This window comes from Oryza brachyantha, chromosome 12, assembly GCF_000231095.2.
Source record: "Oryza brachyantha chromosome 12, ObraRS2, whole genome shotgun sequence".
Classification (NCBI taxonomy): domain Eukaryota; kingdom Viridiplantae; phylum Streptophyta; class Magnoliopsida; order Poales; family Poaceae; genus Oryza; species Oryza brachyantha.
Window position 1 is genome coordinate 7066837 of NC_023174.2, and position 24052 is coordinate 7090888.

At 48.1% G+C, this 24052-nt stretch overlaps 1 protein-coding gene across 1 annotated transcript; it reads left to right on the forward strand.

Moving 5' to 3' along the window:
* Window positions 1-15330: 15330 nt before the first annotated feature.
* LOC102716187 (protein mago nashi homolog 2) lies at window positions 15331-18532 on the forward strand. The gene is made up of 3 exons (XM_006664962.2): window positions 15331-15673; window positions 15790-15966; window positions 18142-18532. The coding sequence occupies exons 1-3, from the start codon at window positions 15440-15442 to the stop codon at window positions 18205-18207; spliced, it is 477 nt and encodes a 158-aa protein (XP_006665025.1). The 5' UTR covers window positions 15331-15439; the 3' UTR covers window positions 18208-18532.
* Window positions 18533-24052: the final 5520 nt, after the last annotated feature.

A 24052-nucleotide genomic window follows, 5' to 3' on the forward strand; every position in this document is an offset into this window, starting at 1 on the left:
AATAAACTGCGCAAAACTCTGTAGACCATACACACAAGCAGTGCAGCAAACCCATCACAAAAATTCAGATTTAACAGCATTCTTCCTCTTGAAACCCATCACAAAAATCATGCCACCATTGAATTCAAATACCTTGTATTCCATGAAACCATGTTCATGCATATTTCCTCATGCAAATATTTTAAATTTAAATTTGGTTTTCAGATATATTGTAACTATAAGTTACCATATGACTCTACCATGAATAACCGTACATGTACACACGATGGACAAGCATTGTGCTCTATGGTGACCTTGGAATCTTGAGGAGAAACACAAATGCATACCTGGTTTCCCATAGAATGGAGCGGAGGCGAACAGTGGGCGGTGGAGATCCAAGGAGCGCGGTGGAGATCATGGAGCGGGAGCGTCGGTCGCGGGCAGCGCTATGGAGCAACGACAGCGCGGTGGACGGGCAGCGGCGGTGGGCGGTGGAGCGATGGCGTTGGTCACGGGCGGGACGCGGAGAGGTGGCGTTGGCTCACGGCGTCAGCGGTCGCGGAGAGGCGGCGTCGGTCGCGGGCAGCGCAGTGGAGGGGCGGCGGCGGCGGCGTCCTGCGCCGGGAGGCGACGACGGCGTCCTGCCCTAGGCAGAGGTGGCACGCCGGAAGGGGCGGCGTCCCGGGCCGGGCGGAGGCGACTTCCAGCGCCGGGCGGCAGCGGCGTCTTGCAGTGGGATGATGCGGCATTCAGCGTCCGGAGAGCGTATAAAGGGGGCGTGTCTATGTGTAGATTGCAAGAGAGAGAGGTGTTTGAAAATATTTTGGGTCATTGGATACGTGTATCTAACGGTGAAAAATGGATCTGCTAAATCCTGTGTATATTTGGTGTGTGGTTATAAAAAATTTCAACTCCTTCTTTTTATATGAGTATAGATTATTCAGGTAAAGCATGTTTTTTTCCTTCAGACAGTGGATGGCAATGAGCTAGTCGCATTAGCTACGAAAGACGCACCTCACCGCCACCCTCCAAGCACCTCATCACCACACTACGCCGCTCCCCATAAATCGGTTCTGGATGAAGCTCATAGCAGGAAATCCCTGGGAGCAACGGTAGGAAATAATAAGGTTTGGTAGCTTGTGCATTTAGGGTATGGGAGAGGGATTACATGGCAAGCTCGGGGGGAAATGCAATAATCATGCCCACATGTCATGCCACATCGAACGCCCATTCTAAGTTCTAAGTTAGACGATTTTTGGACCGCGAAGATACATTAAAATAAGATTTTGAACCTTAAAAGTCTATTTTGGAAGATCATGAACCTATGTGACACCTCGCTACAACTTTAAGAACCGGTCATAAACTTTACTCTTTTACTAATATAATACTACTACAATGAAAAAATATAAATGTACAGGTTGTTGGCTTAAGCCACAATTTTAGCATCACATTGAACAACCGAACGATTGAGTACTTATTATATGGACGTGATATGATTGGTTATTAGTGTGTCATATTAGATGATACGTCAAAGGCCAATGTTCAATAGTGCCACATCATGGCTATCCAATAACCACTGTTCGATAGGTGCCACATCATGCCATGTCACACTATGGTCATTTGATAGAGTTGTCAAAAGCACTTGTATTTGTGCATCAAATTCTTTTACCCATGTTAACAACCCTATCGAATAGCCGTAGTTCAACATGTACCCATTGAACAATTTTTATCCGTTATGTACCTCCTTGAACTTTGGTTTTTTGTATGGTCCTAAACTTACTATCTCAGCCAAATAACCTTTATTCTTGTAATTTTTCATTAAATAATAATAATAATAATAATAATAATAATTATTATTATTATTAAGTCTCTCGCCCCACTCGCGTGCTCCATCATGAATTCATGATGCCACTGATGTATCCCTTCGTAGCGACATCAACGCCTCAGAGGGACTGGGTGAGCTTGCAGCAATCTGCCAGCACAATACCACCAGGTCTCCTTGTGGATGGGGATGGAGTACCTATGTGCATATAATATTCCTTACGTAGTTAAGCGATACCAGTGGTAGTCCATTGGTGTGTGTGGCCCCTGTTACGCCCTTTGCCACCATTGACGTCGCTGAGGTAGAGTATACGGCTTTGTTTTCTCTATAAACTATTTTTAGTTTATTTCTCGGTTTTATGGACACTCTCCACGAATTGATAAACAACGTATTTTTTATAAAAAAATATTTATAAGTTTATCAACATACATTTCTAAATAACTATAAAAAAATAGAAAATCTTTCATCCCCAAAAACAAATTAATTCATAATTACACCTCTCTCGAATGTTCGTAGTACCACTCTTGACATGAATCTGGTTCAAACTCCTGCGGGGAGATAATCATATCTAATGCTTCCATCTGCACCTAGGTTGTGTCTTGTTTAAAAATGCTATAAAATGGCAATGATGATCGAAATCGATCGGAATGGAAATGAACCAATAGAGTACAAGATTTGTTTGGTTGGGAGCAAAATGCAACACGGTTAGTTGAACCACTCCCCTCCGCCTGCTCTGATAATAGCCTTGCCAACTAGAGAGGACAGTGGCAGCTAGAGATCTAAGAGAAAATACATTCCGCACTATCAACTTTTGCCCAATTCTACAATTTGTCAGTGACTTTGTTCAGTTATACAATATGCCATCGACTTTTGATTAATTTCTACGATTTACTATCGCCACTCAGTTATTCTTCGATACCACTGTTTAGTTTTGTTATAATGACCAAAATACCCTTGGATCGAAAACGTCCAAAATTTGGAGAAAATCCCAAATATCAAATTCTAACTTTTTGGAAAATTTTAGATGTTTTACAATATAATGTTTACAATATGAAATTTCAGAATATTTGGAAAATTTTGAATTTTCGTACTAGGGTATTTTAGATATTAAAACAAAAATGAACGGTACTATCGAAGGCTAACTGGACGGCGATAGTTTGTAGAAGTTAAGCAAAAGATGATGATATATTATAGAACTGAATAAAGTTGGTGATAAAACGTAAAACTACGGCATGGTCAGTGATATATAATAATTTCTCTCGTGATCTAACGACGAGGACATGGTGTTGTCACTGGTGGTACGGTGGCCATGGACGGACCACGACGCTCCACGGCCCTGGTCATGTGAATGCGCGCTCCTAGCGGCGCTCCGGCCGCTCCATCGTCGTCGTCGAGCAGCTAGCGTCGATCCAGACGTGAGCAAGCTCGGTGAAGTGCTCGGCCGTGGCCGTCTACGCGGCTGCCAGACCGCGTCGTGGAACATGCCGGGTGCCCCCCCTCCCCCCCGGATGTGCAGCATGTCTCCATTGCCGCTGCTGCCGACCCGCGGCACTTCGCCGCTGTGCATGTGGTCACCGCGGGGTTCACAAAAAACGTGGGGTATGTTGGATTAATTGATTGCATCTATAAAAATAGATTACGAATTTAAACCTAATCTATATATAATTACCAATTAATTCAGATGCGGAAAACTAAATAAACCTGCAGATGAAGCCATCTGATTCCCTTCTTTCCTTTCCTTCAATTCTGTCTTCTTTCCTTCGTCTCCGGCGAGATTAGATCGCTGATGATCTGTTCTGAATCTCCGACCTTCGGGTCTCCAACGGCGCTGCCATGGAATCACCACACAAAACCCTTCCAGCGCGTCTCTGATCGGGAGAGATTGATTTCGAATTTCTGGTTGCGAGAATAAGCGACACGAGCGTCCCCGTGGGCTCCTCTTCTTTTATATCGCACTGGTGGGCCTCGGGGGCTTTTCCTAATCCGATTCTGACCCGTAACCACCAATCGCAGTTACGGGCCATGAGGGTTACGAATTTTAGAGTTAGAGATAGATTACGGATAGGACTATGGTGGTTATATCCTTTCCTAGAATATCGGGTAACCGATAAATCAACGTATGATGCATCACCGAGATCTTTCATATCAAATTTCGATGACAAAAATTCCTTGGTTTCTCGCAGCAGATTTTTGTCACTGCTTGCTAATAAAATGTCATCTACATAGAGTACTAGTATAATGAATTTCCCACCTTTAATTTTGATATAAATGCAGTTGTCCACCTTATTTTCCTTAAATCTGAATTTCTTGATAATTTCATCGAACTTAAGGTTCCATTGCCTTGACGCCTGTTTAAGTACATAGATGGATTTCTTAAGTTTGCATCCCATATGGCTCTTTCCTTCCATAACAAAACCTTCCGGTTGAGCCATGTAAACATTTTCATTTAAGTCGCCATTTAGAAATGTCGTTCTCACATCCATTTGATGGAGTTCTAAATCATAATGTGTCACTAGCGCCATGACAATTCTGAATGAGTCTTTCTTAAAGACAGAAGAAAACATTTCATTGTAATCAATTCCTTCTCTCTGTGAAAAACCCTTCGCCACAAGTCTTGCTTTGAATCGTTCGATATTTCCTTTAGAGCCCAATTTAGTTTTGTACACCCATTTGCAGCCTACTATTTTTACTCCTTTAGGTATTTCTACTAGATCCCACACTTTATTTTGGCTCATTGATTTGAGTTCATCTTCCATGGCTTGAATCCACTTGGATGAATTTTGACTGCTTATGGCTTCTTTAAATGAGGTGGGGTCGTCTACCTTCCCAATCTTCACCCATGTAAATTTCATAATAATCAGGGATGGCAGATCTCATGTTCCGTTGTGATCGTCTTAATTCTTGATTTTCATTATTGACCATAGACAGGTCAGGATCAGGTTGCGGAATTTCTTCTTCATTATGTATCCCAGGACTCTGTTGAGGCTCATTATTTTCATGGGTTTCGGTATTTTCCTCAGCAGTAGCCATAGCGCCAATAGTGGGAACTACAGTTTGTGGTACGTTATGAAAAATAGGGACATTATTCTCTTGGATTTCCAGAGGAGAAGAAACACTCACCCGAATTTCTTCAAGATTAATTTTCCTTTCTTGTGAACTCCCCGTTTCATAATTTTCAAGAATACAGCATGTCTGGTTTCTACAAATTTAGTGACACGGTCTGGACAGTAAAATTGATATCACTTAGAATGCAACGAGTAATCGATAAAATGGCAGCTCACAGTCTTGGGGTCTAATTTCTTTAATTGGGGATTGAATAATTTAGCTTCTGCACGGCAGCCCCACACTTTCAAATAATTCAATGTCGGTTTTCTTCCGGTTCATAATTTATACGGAGTTTTCGGCTCCGACTTGCTTGGAACTCTGTTTAGTATGTGTGCAGCCGTTTTTAACGCCTCAATCCATAATTTATTTGATAAGTTGGAGTGACTAAGCATGCTCCACACCATCTCCATGAGTGTGTGGTTGCATCTTTCTGCCACTCCATTTTGTTGAGGCTCCCCAGGCATGGAATATTGAGCAATAATCCCATGAATCTGAAGATATTGAGCAAATGGACCAGGACTTTGCCCAAATGGAGCATGTCTCCCATAGTATTCACCACCACGGTCCGATCTCACTATTTTAATTTTTGCGTTGTGCTGGTTTTCAACTTCTGCTTTGAATATTTTGAATTTTTTGAGAGATTCGGAATGATCGCTTATGGGGTAAATATATCCATAACGGGAGTAATCATCCGTAAATGTGATGAATGAATCAAAATCATCTACATCTACAGATGTCACTGCGAATGGTCCACACATATCAGTGTGAATTATTTCTAGTGGACTCGTGCTCCTAGTGGCTCCTTTCTTAATTGATTTAGCAAATTTTCCTTTAACGCAATGTCACACCCGGAGTTTTGTCCCAAGCCTAAATTCATAAAGGAAATTCGTAAATAATAATTGGCTTAATGAACTCAGGAAAAATCCCTCCAAAGAAATTAATTTAATTAAATGAAGGTTCGCAAATCCATTAACTGGATTTAAACTCAAATTGAAGAAGTATAAAATTTGGCCAAACAAATTAATTTAAAATTTGGCAAAAGTGGGGTCTTCCTTTTTCCCTACTTTTTTCCTTTCTTTTTCCCTCCCTTCTCAAATTGGGCCGAAGTCCAATTTTCCTCCCTCTTTTCTTTTTCCTTTTCCTTCTCCCTTTTCTTTTTCCTTCCTTCCTCCTCGGGCCAGCCCAGCCGAGCCGGCCCATCCCTCCGTCCCTCCAGGCGGGCCCAGCAGAGCCGGCAGCTCTCCCGCGCGCACCTCCTGTCACGCCTAGAAATTCCTCACACAAATTTCTGAACTTAATTGTGTATTAAATCCCTGTCCAGGACCAGCCAGGATACACAAAAAGACAATGTTGATTACATAACCATCGTTCTTAGAAACAACTGAAAATAACACTTATTCTAGCGGAAATGCAGCGGAAAGAAAAGGTAGACTAGCTCCAGCGGGTACGGCTCCAGTCCACAGGCAAAGCTTCGACGGTAGATCAGCTCACTCCTGAAAAACACCTCCATCGGACTCAACTTCCAGCTCTGGAGGGGGAAAAAGTTGGGCAAGGCTGAGTACAGACCACCGTACTCAACAAGTGACACGGAAAAGAGGGTAATACATGATGCATAGGGATTATCAAGGGCAGGCTAGGGTTAGTTGCAATAAAGCAGCAGTTAAACAAATAACAGAGATTAAAAAGAATAAAGATAATTGAATACAGTAAAGGATAAGTAAATAACAGTTGTAACATACCACCACACTGTCCAACGTTACACCACGTTGCAACAGGCCCAACCACTACTCAACGTTACACTGCGTTGCAGTAGTCCCGAGTGAAAACCAGTTTACTCAAGTTATTAAAGATTCACTAATCACAGTGAAGCTGGGAGTTCGCCCGTGACCATGGGCACGGCTATTCGAATAGATTATACTCTGATCAAAGGTGCACTACTGTACCCATAAGACACGACTCCACTGCACTTGAACGTGCACCGACATACCACCATGGTATACCGGAAAGGAGACCGTGATAGGACCCGTCACATAACCCTCCCTATTTAATCGCACCGCACTTCAGGTTTCAACCCCTTCTTTACACCAAGTCGGGCAGTCCCCTCTTGTGCCTTGGTAGATCCGGAAGCAGCAGAGGCTTTCGTTACACCACGATTGCCCGTCCATACTCCATCACGCCTACCCTTGCCTCGGTACGTCAAATAGTTCGAAGCCATGCTTCAAATCCCACCTTACCCATTTCGGCATGTGGTTAGCACTTAATTACTTCCAGGGTTTCCCGTGAACCAGTCCTTAATTGTCATGGGTGCGACTCTCAAAACCATGCACCCACAGCCCACCATTATCAATATTTTAGTGGACATTAACCTGAACCGGGTAATGAATCATCGTTACAGCTATTCAGAACTAAGCATGATTAAATGTGATCCCATGAGCTACTTGTTCTAAGCACGGCTAAGCATTAACCTAGGCCTAACTCTAATCAAGTTACCCCTGGTCTAGCAATGAATAAAGTTGGATAAACAACGGCATAATAATAAGGTTTACCCGAAGAAAATAAATACAGTAAATACTTTAATTAAAACAATGCATATTTGAATAAAGAAAGCGGGGAATTTGCAATAATGGGTTCAATATGATCAAAGATGAGTGCCACTTGCCTTGCTCTGGCCCCTGGGGAACTTTGGCGACGATCTCGAAGTAAACCGGCTCTTCGGCGGGGTCCGAATCTAAGCAACAAAGCACAAAAATAAATAAAACAGGTACAAACTCTACTGAAACAGCAAAAGAAAGTATTTTTAATGGATTGTTGACAATTTTGTGAATTTAATGAAATTTGAATGGACCTAACGGAGACTAGATGAATTACTTATGAATTTTAGAAGTTTTTTGGGTTTTTTAACTAAACAGAAAAGTCCTAAATCAATTATTGCGCAATTAATGGGGCTGCTGATGTCAGCGAGGAGAGAGGAGGCGCTGACGGCTGACAGGTGGGGACCACCTGTCGGAGAGGGAGGGGAAAGGAGGGACTAACACGCGGGCCCGGGGAGGAGAGAGAGGAGGGGGGAAAACGGTCGGCTGACGAGTGGGGCCCGCTCGTCAGCGAGGGGGGAACAGAGAGGGGGAGGAGAGCGTGGCCGGTGGCAACGACTCAGGCGACGTGGCGGCGGCGCGACCCGGCGGTGGCGACGACGGCGGACGCGGCGGCGACGACGCGACCGGCGGCAATGGCGCGGGACGGCGGCCGGGGAGCGGGAACGTCGGCGGCGCGAGCGGCGGCGGCCGAGCGCGGCGCACGGTGACGACGGCGCGGCGGCGCCGCGACGGCGGGCGAGCGCGGGAAGCGGCCACGCGGGAAGGCGCGGGTGGCGTGACAACAGCGTGACGACGGCGGAGCTAGGCGACGGTCTGGCAGGGACTGCCGGCGACCCGCGGTGTCCGACGACGACAGCGAGGGGAGAGCTCAGCGGCAGCGGTGGAGGGAACGGGAGAGGGAGGAGGGGAAGCGCTCACCGGCAGCGACGGAGACGGCGGTGCATCGTCGAGGGCGAGGCGGAGGTGGTGACGCAGACGAGCGGCGGCTTGCGACGTGCGGTGACGAGATCGGCAGACGGCGGCGAGGCGACGAGGCGCGGCGGCGGAGAGGATGAAGGGGCGGTGAAGGGCGCGGGGTGCCCACCGGCTGTGACGGGAGCCGGAGAAAGGTTGGCGACGTCGAGGCGGAGGCGACGGCGTGGCTGGACGGCGACGACGGGCGGCAGAGGGCGAGATCGCACGTCGACGGCGAACGGCGGGGCACAGCGGCGGCTCGGTGGCGGAGGAGAAACAGCAGCAGCGCGGCAGCGAGGAGGGGATTTATAGTGCGGGGAGGCCGGCTAGGGCGGGCGGAGGTGGGAGACTGAGTCGGGCGCGGCGAGGACTCGGCGGCGGTCGTTGCGGCGGCGGCGGTTGCGGCGCGGCGGCGAACTCGGACTCGGCCGGCGCGGCGCGGCACGCTGGCGAGGGCTCGGTCGCTGACAGGTGGGCCCCACCTGTCAGTGGCGCAAGGGAGGAGGGAGGCGGCGCGGACTTTGCGGGCGCGGCGCGGGCGAGCGAGTTGGGCCGAGGCGGTGGCCCAGGTGGAGGGAAGGCGCGCGCGCGCAGGAGAGGAGGCCGGTCGGCTGGGCCGGCCAAGGGGAGATGGGCCGGCTCGGCTGGGCCGGCTCGGGAAGGAGGAAAAAGAAAAAGGAGAAAAAAAGAAAAAGGGAGACGAGGAAAATTGGACTTGGGCCCAATTTGAGAGGGAATGGAAAAAGAAAGGAAAAAGGAGGGAAAAAGAAAAGCCCCACTTTTGCCGAGTTTTAAATTAATTTGTTTGGCCACATTTTATACTTCTGCAATTTGACTTTAAATCCACTTAGTCGATTTGCGAGCCTCGATTTAATTAAATTAGGTTCTTTTAGAGGGATTTTTCCTGAGTTAATTAAGCCAATTGTTATTTACGAATTTCTTTTAAGATTTTAGGCTTAAGACAAACCTCCTGGTGTGACACCTCCTCCCTCCCTCCTGGGCCGCCGCTCGGCCCAGCACAGCCCGCCTGCCCACGCCCGCGCCAGGTCCGCGCTGCCTCCCTCCGCGCCGCGCCGGGGTCGAACCGGACTCCACCGCCGCTGCAACCGCCGTGCAACGGCCGCCACTGGATCCGTCGCCGTGGCCGACCCGGTCTCCAACGGCCGTCCCGCCCTAGCCGGCGCCCCTCCCCTCGCGCGCGCCGCCGGTTTCCCCCACTTGCCCCAAGCGCCGCCGCCTTCTCCTTAGCGACCCATCTCACCCTCCGTCGCCGATCTCGCTCACCGTCGGCCGTCGCACCACATCCAGCCTCGTGGCCAGCCCGCTGCGCCACTCCCGCCGCCGGTAACCCCCTCGCCGCTCCCTCCTCCCCTCCCTTTCCTCTCCGCGCACCACCACCGAAACTGTCGCCGCCGCCGCGTGCGTGTGCACTCCGGCCATCGCCGCAGCCTCTCCACCCGCCATCACCCTCGCCTCAACAACGCCGACTTGATCCCGCCATCGTCGGAGCGTTGCTGCACCGCCGCGCCCGTCGAGTCGCCCGGCGTTCCCGTTGTGCCACCGCGGTGTGCCGCATCTACCGCCGGCTGTCGTCCCGCGCCGTTGCCGCCGGTCGCGTCGTCGGCGCTGCGCTCGCCGTCGTCGCCACCACTGAGTCGCGCTGCCGCCGCCGCCGCCGCGCCGCTCGAGTCATTCACCGCCGGCCACGCTCTCCTCCCCCTCTCTGTTTCCCTCTCATCGGCCGGCAGGTCCCACCCGCCAGCCTCTCCCTCTCGGCCGGGCCCGCTGGTCGACCGACCCCCCTCTCTCCTCTCTCCTCCCCTCGGGCCCGCCGGACTGCCCGACTTGGTGTAAAGGAGGAGGTGAAACCTGAAATGCGGTGCGATTAAATCGGGAAGGTTATGTGATGGGTCCTATCACGGTCTTCTTTCCGGTATGCCATGGTGGTATGTCGGTGCACGTTCAAGTGTAGTGGAGTCGTGTCTTGTGGCTACAGTAGTACACGTCTGATCAAAGTATAATCTATTCGAATAGCCGTGCCCACGGTTATGGGCGAACTCCCAGCTTCACTATGATTAATGAACCTTTAATGACTTGGGTAAACCGGTTTTCACTTGGGACTACTGTAACGTGGTGTAACATTGAGTAGTGGTTGGGCCTGTCGCAACGTGGTGTAACGTTGGACAGTGTTGTGGTATTTCGCAACTATTATTTACTTATCCTTTAACGTATTTAATTACCTTTATTCGGTTTAATCTCTGTTATTTATTTTAAATGCTGCTTTATTGCAACTAACCCTAGACTGTCCTTGATGATCCTTATTCATCATTTATTACCCTCTTTTCCGTGCTACTTGTTGAGTACAGTGGTTTGTACTCAGTCTTGCCCAATTTCCCCCTTCAGAGTTAGAAGTTGAGTCCGATGGAGAAGACTCTCAGGAGTGAGCTGGTCTACCGTCAAAGCTTTGCCTATGGACTGGAGCCGTACCCGCTGGAGCTAGTCTACTTTCCTTTCCGCTGCATTTTCGTTAGAATAAGTGTTATTTTCAGTTGTTTCTATGAACGATGGTTATGTAATCAACATTGTCTTTTTGTGTACCCTGACTGGTCCTAGACAGGGATTTTAATATACAATTAAGTTCAGAAATTCGTGTGAGGAATTTCTGGGCGTGACACACAATCTATGCAATGATCAGCGTCAGAAAAAATCTAAGGGGAGTAATAATTCTTCTTTAATGAGACGTTCGATTCTCCCCCTATAAATATGGCATAAGCGACAGTGCCACAATTTCGATGAAGCCTCATCTTTATCATTGCAGGCATTTATTACATTATCACCCAAAGAGAGCAAGTAGAGTTTGTCTCACACGAAGGCAAAACAATGACTTTATTAAGATGTTTAATTTAACAGGCTCTCTTGGAAAAATAACAGTCACATCCAATTCTGCCAGGATTCTAACTAAAATAAGATTACAGGAACAACTAATAAATTATTAAGTATTAATTTGTAGCTGTTGGGGAGTTTGAGCGTGAAGGCTCTAACCTCTGCTCCATTAGCCACTCTTGGGATTTGCTCCCCTTTCTTAGTGTTTGGATGCCATTCAATCTCTATAATGAATTAGTAACGTGCACAGTGGCACCTGAATCAAGCCACCAAGAGTTATGGGAAGACTTAATAAATTAGGATTATTAACATTAGATATTTTATTAATCTCATTTATAATTTTCCTAGCCAATTAGTCCTTAAAGCAAGGACAGTTCGTGTGCCAATAGCACACAAGGTGCTGTGAGGATTATTAAATTTTAGCCCAGCTGTAGCTTGAGGGCTTGGTTGAGCAGCCTTAATCCCTCCTTGTTTCTGAGGGTGTGATTTGCCCTTTTTCTTTGATCAAAATAATATATGTATAAAATGAATGCTTCTTTCTAGTCATCGTTGGGTAGAAAAGATTTAGAAAATATTAAAATAAACCCTTAATTACATCACCGTTGGCAGAAATAATCAAGGAAAAATTAATCATATTTAAATTGACGTGAAACCATAAATAACGTTGGTCAATAAATGATTTCACATCATGAATTCTTTCTAGCAAACTTCCCGTTGGTTCCATTTGACTAGAAATGTTTTTTTCTTCTTTAATTGATTGGAAAGCTGGTCAATAAAATTGAATGATCAAATATATTTTTATCAATTTTTCACTAATTTTAAATGGCCCAGGAAAGAATATAAAATAATGAATTCTTTCTAGCAAATTTCTCGTTGGTTCCATTTGACTAGAAATGATTTTCTAAATAATTAAATATATGTTATTAATTTTTTTAAAAGTGATTTTAAATGGCACAAAAGGAATAAAAGAGTAATTTATGTAATTTTAAAGTAATAATCATGATAAATAAATTTAAAATTGGCCCAGGAAGGATAAAAGAATTTATGCAAAAAAACAATTAAATATATATTCTAATTTAAAGTTAAAGGTTGGCCCAAACAAGGTATAAAGTAATTTCCGGAATTAAGAAACAATAAAATAATTAAGAAAAATTAAATAGTGAATTCGGCCCTTTTAATTGCTGAGCCGGCCCACAAAGAGGCCGGCCCATTTAATCGGCACGCAGGCGCGCGATGGGTGCCAGCCCAGTTGGCCGAAGCGGCCTGATAGGCGGCGGCGGTGGCCCAGGAGGGGGCAATCAGCCTATGGCCGTCCGATCGAATCGGACGGCCGAGATCGGGCACGGCATGGATCAAGTGACCCAGCCGGCCAAACCCTAACGCTAGCTCTGTTCGAACTCCTCCCTCTCCTCCTCTCCTCTCCTCTCTCCGGCAGCAGGCGGCGGAGATGGAAGGCGGCGGCGCGGCGGTCCGGCGGGGAGGGCACGCGCTAAGAACGCGGCCCGTCGCCCGCCGGCTGGGGGGGCGAACGCGCCCGAAGGCGGCGGCGCCTAAGCTGGCCGTTTCCCGTCGGCGCGGAGCCGGCGTGGCCGAGAGAGGAGCAGAAGCGGGGGGCGCTCACGTGGACGGCGCAGTGTGAGCGGCAATAGCAACGGCGCTCGTGCGCATGGCGCGGTGGCGACGGCATGATGCTCGCAAGCATGGCGCGTGCAGCGGCGACTTCTGGGCGTAGCGGCAAAAGGCGCAGTCACGCACACACGCGCACGCATGGCTGAAACCCACATGGCGCGGTGGCGACGACGACAATTACTGCTATTTCCGGCGAGTTTCCTACAATGTGGCAATTTGTTTACCAGATCGAGTTTAATTAAATTCAGTAAAAGTCGTGGATTCTTTCTGATCTAAGGATTTTGTTCCTTGATATATTTTGGGAATTTCATCTATTAGATTGAGTCGGATTCTAACTAATTTATAGGGTTTCCTGCGAATGTGCGCATAGATTAAACGAAAACTATTGCACATAAACACTAAAGATGAACCCTAGTTTAATCTAACAGAAGAACAAGCCTATAAACATTTATTTATACACTGTAATCAGAGGCTTAAACTTTAAATCATAATAGATTAATTAATGGGACCATATAAGACTACGATCAGCTCTGATACCACAACGTTGAATTAATTGATTGCATCTATAAAAATAGATTACGAATTTAAACCTAATCTATATATGATCACCAATTAATTCAGATGCGGAAAACTAAATAAACCTACAGATGAAGCTATCTGATTCCCTTCTTTCCTTTCCTTCAATTCTGTCTTCTTTCCTTCGTCTCCGGTGAGATAAGATTGCTGATGATCTGTTCTGAATCTCCGACCTTCGGGTCTCCAACGGCATTGCCATGGAATCGCCATACGAAACCCTTCCAGCGCGTCTCTGATCGGGAGAGATTGATTTCGAATTTCGGGTTGCGAGAATAAGCGACACGAGCGTCCCCGTGGGCTCCTCTTCTTTTATATCGCACTGGTGGGCCTCGGGGGCTTTTTCTAATCCGATTCTGACCCGTAACCACCGATCGCAGTTACGGCCCATGAGGGTTATGAATTTTAGAGTTAGAAATAGATTACGGATAGGACTATGGTGGTTATATCTTTTTCTAAAATATCGGCTAACCGATAAATCAACCAACAGGGTAGTGTACCATTTAGCGGTGGAGCGAGATGATTTAGATTTATGAGGGGGCTAATAGTCTTGAAGGGATTAGTATACTGCTACTTATGTTGATTGTCTAATTAACAAGATGATTACATGGCGAAAGGGACTGTAGCCTAGTGGTTACATAAGGCCTTAGTAGCACCTGAAGTCCTGGATTCGACTTAGTACCGCACCCTAGCAGCAGGGGCATAAACAACGGTAGAATGGTGCAAAACCGAGTCAAATTTAATTAAGAATTGAAGTTATTTTCAAATCTTATTTGAATCTAGGATGGTTAGCATGACATTAATGTTACCGCACCACACCATAGTTGTAGGCACGATAAACGTCACGCAGCTGATGATTTGGAAGCTTTGAGGTTAAGCTCAAGTTGTTGGCTCACTGATGCAGATGTTGGTATTGAGGATACGAGAGACAGTGATATGTAGGTGTCACTTAAGAATTTTTCTTATGACTAAAATGTCATATAAGGCCGCTGTGTGAATAAACACTAGTTTAACGTGTCACGTGCATGCCAGATCTTTTAAAATTGCTCAGGGAGGTGAGGTGAGGTGAATTGAACGTGTATTGATACGTGAGATATGTCTTTTAATGTGTTTTTACACTTGAGAGAGGTGAATCAAAAGAAACGCTAAGGTGTGTTTGGTTAGTGGGATATGCTTAGATGGGAGATGGCCGTCCAGGTTTTTGATGCTTTTGATTCGTGGATGAAACTGGATATGGTGGCCCAGAAAGAGAATATTCCACGAAGATGCTGGATGGGTGTATCCGGCAATTGATTAGCTCATCCACCTTCGCAAACCATGATCATTAGTGATTGTTTAGTGATAATTAGCTTGTTTTGACATTAATTAGTAATTACCAAGTTTAAATTAGTATTAATAATGATGATATATATATATTTAATTGATAATTTATATTAATTACGATGATTAATTTATATTAATATTTATTAGTATTCAATATGTCCATCCCATCCATCATCATCCATCTAACCAAACAAAAAATTAGATCATCCCATCCATCTAACCAAACATAAAACTGGATTACCATATCCCTAAAAATATAAATGGCCATATCCCATCACCAACCAAACGCACCCTAAATCGTAGAGACAGAGCCCTGCCAAACGGGCCCACGGTCCACACAAGGTGAGGGACGCAAAATTGACCTTTTCCGCGACCCAATCTGTACGTACTCGATTTATTCATCTATAGCTGTCCAGCCGGCCCATTTGGGCCCAATTCGAGGAACGAAACGAAGAGAAGGGAGAAAAGCCCACCCATCTGCATCCTACTAGCTGTGCGGCGACGACGAGGCAACCACAAACAGAGGCGGCGCTGCAACCTCGCGACCACCAGGCGGCGGCGGAGTCGGAGGCGACCGATGGCGACGGGCGGCGCCGGCGAGGACGGCGCCAGCGGCGAGTTCTACCTGCGGTACTACGTGGGGCACAAGGGCAAGTTCGGCCACGAGTTCCTCGAGTTCGAGTTCCGCCCCGACGGCAAGCTCCGCTACGCCAACAACTCCAACTACAAGAACGACACCATGATCCGCAAGGAGGTCTTCGTCTCCCCCTCCGTCCTCCGCGAGGCCAGGAGGATCATCCAGGAGTCCGAGGTTTTCCCCTCTTCTTCTTCGTCTCCTCCCTCCCCATCTGTATCTAGGGTTAGGGTTTATCTCCAGCACAGGGGGATCGAATGGATGATTCCCTTTTGGTTTCCTTCTCGTCGTAGATCATGAAGGAGGACGACAACAACTGGCCGGAGCCCGACCGCGTGGGCAGGCAGGAGCTCGAGATCGTCATGGGCAACGAGCACATCTCCTTCACCACCTCCAAGATCGGCTCCCTCGTCGACGTCCAGACCAGCAAGGACCCGGAGGGCCTCCGCATCTTCTACTACCTCGTCCAGGTATACCCCACTTCCACCCCTGCCTCTGGTTATTGCACTCATTGATCCATTGCTTGCTTCGTTGCTGTGCTCTGCGTGACTTGGATTGGTTCATGCATATGAATGTTAAAATAGGTGACGCGCCTGATGAATATCACCTCCGTTTCATGCCAGTGGCATGTAATGCGGATCATATATTTGTATACCAGCGATTGGGATTGGGATTGGGATTTGAGTTTTTACTGGCTCCATGTTATAATACTACTCACAACTACTATGTTCTTTATGTTAGAACTAAGCTTAATTGGGAGGATTGGGTGCACTCTTATTGTATAGTGTTAACCTCTTATCTCATCCAAGTGATATTCTTTCAGTTAAGTTATGATCTATAGGGGAATAACCATAGCAACTCTATCTGTTGTGGTGCTGATTTGACCTGCTGAAATCATGTGCGATGCAACAAATATCTATTTGATAATGAAATTAGGATGGTTGATAGTAACACAAACATTTTAATTATTTATGTTATCAAACTAATCAATCTGAGCAAGTGAAAAGGCAGATCTTACCTGCCATTTTATCTTTTTGAAAGTTGAATGTTCATAAGGTCACTGATGCTAAATTTCTTCTGGGGCATTAATGAAAAGGATGACCATGTTCATAAAAACCTTCTGACATCAATCACTGAAGCTTAACACTTGAAGTAACTAGCCTATATGTGTGTGTCTTCAGGAGTGAAAACAATGTGTACCAGATCTTATCCACATTTAGTTGTTGTCTGAACACACCAAAAATATGGGCAGAAAATCAGATGTCAACTGAAAACACATAATGGTAGTCTGATATCTATCATCATCCTTTTTCCTTCGGTCATTACTCTGCTTTTTGGTGAGCAAAATCTGTAGGGAAGAGAAGAACGAAATAATTTAAGTGGGCACAAGAAAAAGAAAACAAGAGAACTATTCCCCCAAATATCAGTTTGTTTCTGGGCAGCCATGCAACTCAGATTTTTTTGGTAGCTTCAGAGAAGATTTTTGTTGTGAATGCAAAATCCATTAGTCTCCATTAATATCAGTCAAATGATATCAATCCATGCTCCTATTATACCATATATAGCATTCTGGTTCATCCTTTATATTCTTGTGGTTAACTTTTGTGAGAACTAAACAACACAATTTGTCAAAGCATACTGGTGGAATGATCTGATAATTGCAAAACAGTCTTAGTGGTTTTTAAGAAAAGCTGTAGGTAATGTTTTCAAGTCATCTGACTAATCTAGATTAGTTATGGTTAGTTGTCCTAGTCAGTACTAAGGCGACTTGATTCTAACCACAATTAATCGGAAAGTTGCCTGATTAGTTGTGATTAGTCCTTATTAGTCATCCTAATCGGTATTGAGGCAACTAGACTAGACTTTCCGATTTGAAACATTAATGCTGTATTTAAGAAGCCATTTATCTGTAGTATTCGTTCTGTCTGAATTAATCAACATTGATACAGTTCAAGTGTTACTCTCAAATATAGCTACATCAGATCATGCAACTAGATGTTGGAAAAGCAGGAAAACGGTGTTCAGTTTAAGACCAACAGAAAACACCTTCTTCAATGGAGCTAATTTTTTGGTATCACTAGCCTTACATATGATTTGGATGCCAGCACCACATTACTCTATTGTTGTAAACCAATAGAATTGTCGATGCACTGGAAAGCTGTGGAAATCTTGTGGATGCTCTGGTGGTTAAGCCAGATTCCATTGACTTGTGTGATCAGCAGGATCCCAATGCTCATGACACCTGCATATATCCTTAGCATGTTCTGTTACTTATTTTAGTAAACAGTTTTGTTTGATAGGGTTGTTACATCTGAAGTTTTAGCAAGAGGTGTAAAATTCATTTTTTCCTGACTTTACTAATATTTTCTGCAACAATTACTCACATGATTTACCTCTTAACTGAAAAATGACCAAAATCGCACGATTACTTCCTGAAATCTTCTGTCCGGTTTGCTAGACATCTTATAATTTGCAGTTGAGTTCATTAGTAGACAATTATAAGGTCATACTATAAACTGTATGTCACAGTTAAGGAACTGCAAGTTGTGTACATTCTAAATTTGAAATGGTTGTGCAAAAGCGTGTTGTGAATTGGATCTGCTAATGCTGCTATGCCTAACGACTTCTATCATTTCTGTGTGCAGGATCTGAAGTGTTTTGTGTTTTCACTCATCAATCTCCACTTTAAGATCAAGCCTATTCAATCTTGAGCTCCTTCCTGCCTCTTTTGTTACGTTCAGTGTTAGAGAATTCTGTACTATTATGTATGATCCAGTGAGTTAAACATGATGAAGGTGGGTGTTTGTGGAACACTGAGCGTGGAATCTTAAGACTTCGATGCCAGGGATTGTTGGATTGCGCAAGCTTTGGGTGCTCGTTCAAGGAGTGATATTAATGCTTGTATTTCTTTTTCTATTCCCAGGAGGCTTTCCCCAGAAGTAGCATTATTATTTACATCCTTTCGGTTGTTTAAGCTGAGCTTACGGACCACTGCTGTCAGTATCTGTTACTGCTAATAGTAACTGTTCTGCTATACGTACGATTCAATTGTACGACCTACGTATAACTGAAACACTGCAACCATTGAGTAAGCAAAGGGGATCAAGTGAGTTGTATTGTAGCTGTTAGATGGTTGAGTTGTACGTGGGTTGGATGATTAGGTCATATGCATAGTAATTTTCTAGTAGTAATTTTTGGTCCATAAGGTTTAACGGTGCTTATTTTAATCTGGCCTAACTGCATTGTTGGGAACTCGAGGTCTTGCGGCCACGAGGTTGGCTGTATTCAAGATAGAAACTGCACTAGTCCGTCCGTCTCAAAAATGTTGATAGTTATAGGGTTTACAATCCCGTTAGAACTGTACTTGCCGGTGTGGATCTATATATCTTTCTAACATAAAACTAGCCTATAATGTCATGCATCTGCGCAACTCTAACTTTCCAATATGTAAATTGTAGAACATGGTATATGTCTATTATGTAAATCGTAGAACATGGTATCTTATTACATAAATTGTAGAACATGATATATGTCACACCCGGAGTTTCGTCCTAAGCCTAAATCGTAAAAAGAAATCCGTAAATAACAATTGGCTTAATTAACTCAGAAAAAATCCCTCTAAAAGGAATTAATTCACTTAAACCGAGGCTCGCAAATCGACTAACAGGATTTAAATTTAAATTGCAGAAGTATAAAATTTGGCCAAACAAATTAATTTAAAACTCGGCAAAAGTGGGGTTTTCCTTTTTTCCTCCTTTTTCCTCTCTTTTTCCCTTCCTTCTCAAATTGGGCCGAAGTCCAATTTTCCTCCCTCTCTCTTTTTCCTTTTTCTTTTTCTTTTTCTTTTCCTTCCCGGGCCGGCCCAGCCGAGCCGGCCCATCCTCCTCCTCGGCCGGCCCAGCCGACCGGCCTCCCTCCGCCCGCCAGCGCGCGCCCCCGCCTGGGCCGCGGCCTCGGCCCAGCTCGCGCGACGCCCGCGGCGCGAGTCCGCGCCGCCTCCCTCCTCCCTCCCGCGCCACCGACAGGTGGGGCCCACCTGTCAGTGACTGCTTCGCCCGCTCGCCCGCGCCGCGCCGCGTCCGAGCCGGACTCCGCGCCGTCGCCGCAACCGCCGCCGCCGCATCCGCCGCCGCCGAGACCGCATCGTCGCCGACTCGGTCTCCAACCTCCGCCCGCCCTAGCCGGTCGCCGCCACCCTATAAATCCCGAGTCGCCACGTGCCGTCGCTCGTTTTCCATCGTCGCTCGAGTCGCCGCCGCGCTGCCGCATTCGCCGCCGCCGCGCAATCTCGCCACCAGTCGCCGGTCGCCGCCGCTTTGTTGCGTCACCACCTCCATCCCGCTGTCGCCGACCGGTTGCCACCCTCGTCGTCGCCAGTGAGCGTCCCCGCGCCGCGCTTTCCTCCGCCGGTCGTCGCCGTCGCGCTCGGTCGCCTCGCCGCCGCCGAGCGATCTCCGCCGCCACCGCCGATCTCCCGCACCCGCCCGCGTCGCCACCTTCGCCTCGGCCTCGCCGACCCGTCCGCGCCCTCGCCGCCGCCGGTGAGCCTCCGCACCCACCTCCCCTCTTTCTCCCCTTTCCGGCCGACCGCCGTCGAGTCGCGTGCCGTCGCCGGACGAGGCCGAAGCCCACCGCTCCCATCGGCCACCGTGGTCGTCGTCGCCTCCGCGTCGCCGACGTCTGGCAGCCGTCTCTTGCGCCCCCGCGCGTGCCGCGCCGTCGCCGCTCGCCAGTCGCCGTCGCCGCTGTTCTGCCGGGTTGCGCCCGTGCGTCGCCGCCCCGGCCGTCGTCGCCGTCGCGCCGTCGTCGTTCGCCGGTCGTCGCCGTCGCGCCGTCGCCGTCGCGTCGCCGTCGCCGTGCGCCGCCGCCGCCGCGTCGCCCGCCGCTCCCGCCGGTCGCCGCCGTCCGCCCGAGCCGCGCTCCTCTCTGTCCTCTCTCGCTGACGAGTGGGGCCCACCCGTCAGTCACCCCGCGCCCTCCATCCTCTCTCCTCCCGGGCCCAGCTGTCAGCGCCTCTTTCCCTCTCTCTCTCACCGACAGGTGGTCCCCACCTGTCAGCCGTCAGCCTCCTCTCTCCTCGCTGACGTCAGCAGCCCCATTAATTGCGCAATAATTGATTTAGGACTTTTCTGTTTAGTTAAAAAACCCAGAAAACTTCTAAAATTCATAAGTAATTCATCTAGTCTCTGTTTAGGTCCATTCAAATTTCATTAAATTCATAAAATTATCAAGAATCCATTAAAAATAGTTTCTTTTGCTGTTTCAGTAGAGTTTGTGCCTGTTTTATTTATTTTTGTGCTTTGTCGCTTAGATTCGGACCCCGCCGAAGAGCCGGTTTACTTCGAGATCGTCGCCGAAGTTCCCCAAGGGCCAGAGCAAGGCAAGTGACACTCATCCTTGAACATATTGAACCCATTATTGCAAATTCCCCGTTTTTTGATTTCAAATATGCATTGCTTTAATTAAAGTACTGCATGGTGTTGAGAGTCGCACCTGTCACACCCGGAGTTTCGTCCTAAGCCTAAATCGTAAAAAAAAAATCCGTAAATAACAATTGGCTTAATTGACTCAGGAAAAATCCCTCTAAAAGGAATTAACTCAATTAAATCGTGGCTCGCAAATCGACTAACAGGATTTAAATTCAAATTGCAGAAGTATAAAATTCGACCAAACAAATTAATTTAAAACTCGGCAAAAGTGGGGTTTTCCTTTTTCTCTCCTTTTTCCTTTCTTTTTCCCTTCCTTCTCAAATTGGGCCGAAGTCCAATTTTCCTCCCTCTCTTTTTCCTTTTTCTTTTTCTTTTTCTTTTCCTTCCCGGGCCGGCCCAGCCGAGCCGGCCCGTCTTCCCGCTCGGCCGGCCCAGCCGAGCCGGCCTCCTTCCGCCCGCCGCGCGCGCCCCCGCCTGGGCCGCGGCTTCGGCCCAGCTCGCCGCGTCGCCCGCGCCGCGAGTCCGCGCCGCCTCCCTCCTCTCTCCCGCGCCACTGACAGGTGGGGCCCACCTGTCAGTGACTGCTTCGCCGCTCGCCCGCGCCGCGTCCGAGCCGAACTCCGCGCCGCCGCCGCAACCGCCGCCGCCGCATCCGCCGCCGCCGAGACCGCGTCGTCGCCGACTCGGTCTCCAACCTCCGCCCGCCCTAGCCGGTCGCCGCCACCCTATAAATCCCCTCCGCCGCCGCGCCGTCGCTCGCTTTCCATCGTCGCTCGAGTCGCCGCCGCGCTGCCGCCGTTCGCCGCCACCGCGCAATCTCGTCGCCCGTCGCCGGTCGTCGCCGCTCTGTTGCGTCACCACCTCCGTCCCTCTGTCGCCGACTTGTTGCCGCCCTCGCCGTCACCAGGGAGCCTCCTCGGCGCCGCGCGTTCCCTCGTCGCCCGGCCGCCGCCGCGTCTCGCCCGTCGCTGCCGCCGATCGATCTCCACCACCACCACCGATCTCCCGCACCCGCCCGCGTCGCCACCTTCGCCTCGGTCTCGCCGACCCGTCCGCACCCTCGCCGCCGCCGGTGAGCCTCCGCACCCACCTCCCCTCTTTCTCCCCCTTTCCGGCCGACCGCCGCCGAGTCGCGTGCCGTCGCCGGACGAGGCCGAAGCCCGCCGCTCCCGTCGGTCACCGTGGTCGTCGTCGCCTCCGCGTCGCCGACGTCTGGCCGCCGTCTCTTGCGCCCACGTGTGCCGCGCTGCCGCCGCTCGCCAGTCGCCGTCGCCGCTGTTCTGCCGGGTTGCGCCCGTGCGTCGCCGCCCCGGTCGTCGTCGCCGTCGCGCCGTCGCCGCTCGCCGGTCGTCGCCGTCGCGCCGTCGCCGTCGCGTCGCCGTCGCCGTGCGCCGCCGCCGCCGCGTCGCCCGCCGCTCCCGCCGGTCGCCGCCGTCCGCCGAGCCGCGTGTTCGGTCCCCAGCTCTCTGTTCCCTCTCGCTGACGAGTGGGTCCCACCCGTCAGTCGCTCCTCGCGCCCGCCTCCTCTCTCCTCCCGTGGGTCCCGCATGTCAGTCTCTGTTTCCCTCTCTCTCTCACCGACAGGTGGTCCCCACCTGTCAGCCGTCAGTACCCTCTCTCCTCGCTGACGTCAGCAGCCCCATTAATTGCGCAATAATTGATTTAGGACTTTTCTGTTTAGTTAAAAAACCCAGAAAACTTCTAAAATTCATAAGTAATTCATCTAGTCTCCGTTTAGGTCCATTCAAATTTCATTAAATTCATAAAAATATCAAGAATCCATTAAAAATAGTTTCTTTTGCTGTTTCAGTAGAGTTTGTGCCTGTTTTATTTATTTTTGTGCTTTGTCGCTTAGATTCGGACCCCGCCGAAGAGCCGGTTTACTTCGAGATCGTCGCCGAAGTCCCCCAAGGGCCAGAGCAAGGCAAGTGACACTCATCCTTGAACATATGGAACCCATTATTGCAAATTCCCCGCTTTATTATTTCAAATATGCATTGTTTTAATTAAAGTACTTACTTTATGCTATTTTCGGGTAAACCTTATTATTATGCCGTTGTTTATCCAACTTTGTTCATTGCTGGACCAGGGGTAACTTGATTAGAGTCAGGCCTAGGTTAATGCTTAGCCATGCTTAGAACAAATAGCTCATGGGATCACATATAATTATGCTTAATTCTGGATAGCCGAGATAATGATTCACTACCCGGTTCGGGTTAATGTCAACTAAAATATTGATAATGGTGGGCTGTGGGTGCATGGTTTTGAGAGTCGCACCCATGGCGATTAAGGACCGGTTCACGGGAAACCCTGGAAGTAAATAAGTGCTAACCACATGCCGAAATAGGTAAGGTGGGATTTGAAGCATGACTTCGAACTATTTGACGTACCCAGGCAAGGGTAGGCGTGATGGAGTATAGACGGGCAATCGTGGTGTAACGAAAGCTTCTCCTGCTTCCGGATCTACTGAGGCACAAGAGGGGACTGCCCGACTTGGTGTAAAGGAGGGGGTGAAACCTGAAGTGTGGTACGATTAAATAGGGAGGGTTGTGTAACGGGTCCTATCACAGTCTCCTTTCCGGTATGCCGTGGTGGTATGTCGGCGCACGTTCAAGTGTAGTGGAGTCGTGTCTTGTGGGTACAGTAGTACACCTCTGATCAGAGTATAAACTATTCGAATAGCCGTGCCCACGGTTACGGGCGAACTCCCAGCTTCACTGTGATTAGTGAACCCTAATAACTTGAGTAAAATCTGGTATCACTTGGGACTACTGCAACGTGGTGTAACGTTGAGTAGTGGTTGGGCCTGTCGCAACGTGGTGTAACGTTGGACAGTGTTGTGGTATTTTACAACTGTTTACCTATTTATGCTTCACTGTATTTAATTACCTTTATTCTTTAAGCTCTGTTATTTATTTAAATTGCTGCTTTATCGCAACTAACCCGAGCCTGTCCTTGTTAATCCCTATGCATCATTTGTTTTCCCCTTGTCCGTGTTACTTGTTGAGTACGGTGGTTTGTACTCAGCCTTGCTTAACTTTCCCAACCCAGAGCTAGAAGCAGAGTCCGATGGAGGTGCCTCTCAGGAGTGAGCTGTTCCGCCGTCGAAGTGTTGCCTGTGGACTGG

Coding starts and splice junctions, on each gene's coding strand:
- LOC102716187 (XM_006664962.2), top strand. CDS start 15,440: ATGGCGACGGGCGGCGCCGGCGAGGACGGCGCCAGCGGCGAGTTCTAC. Junction 15,674..15,789: donor GGATCATCCAGGAGTCCGAG/GTTTTCCCCTCT, acceptor TTCTCGTCGTAG/ATCATGAAGGAGGACGACAA. Junction 15,967..18,141: donor TCTTCTACTACCTCGTCCAG/GTATACCCCACT, acceptor TTCTGTGTGCAG/GATCTGAAGTGTTTTGTGTT.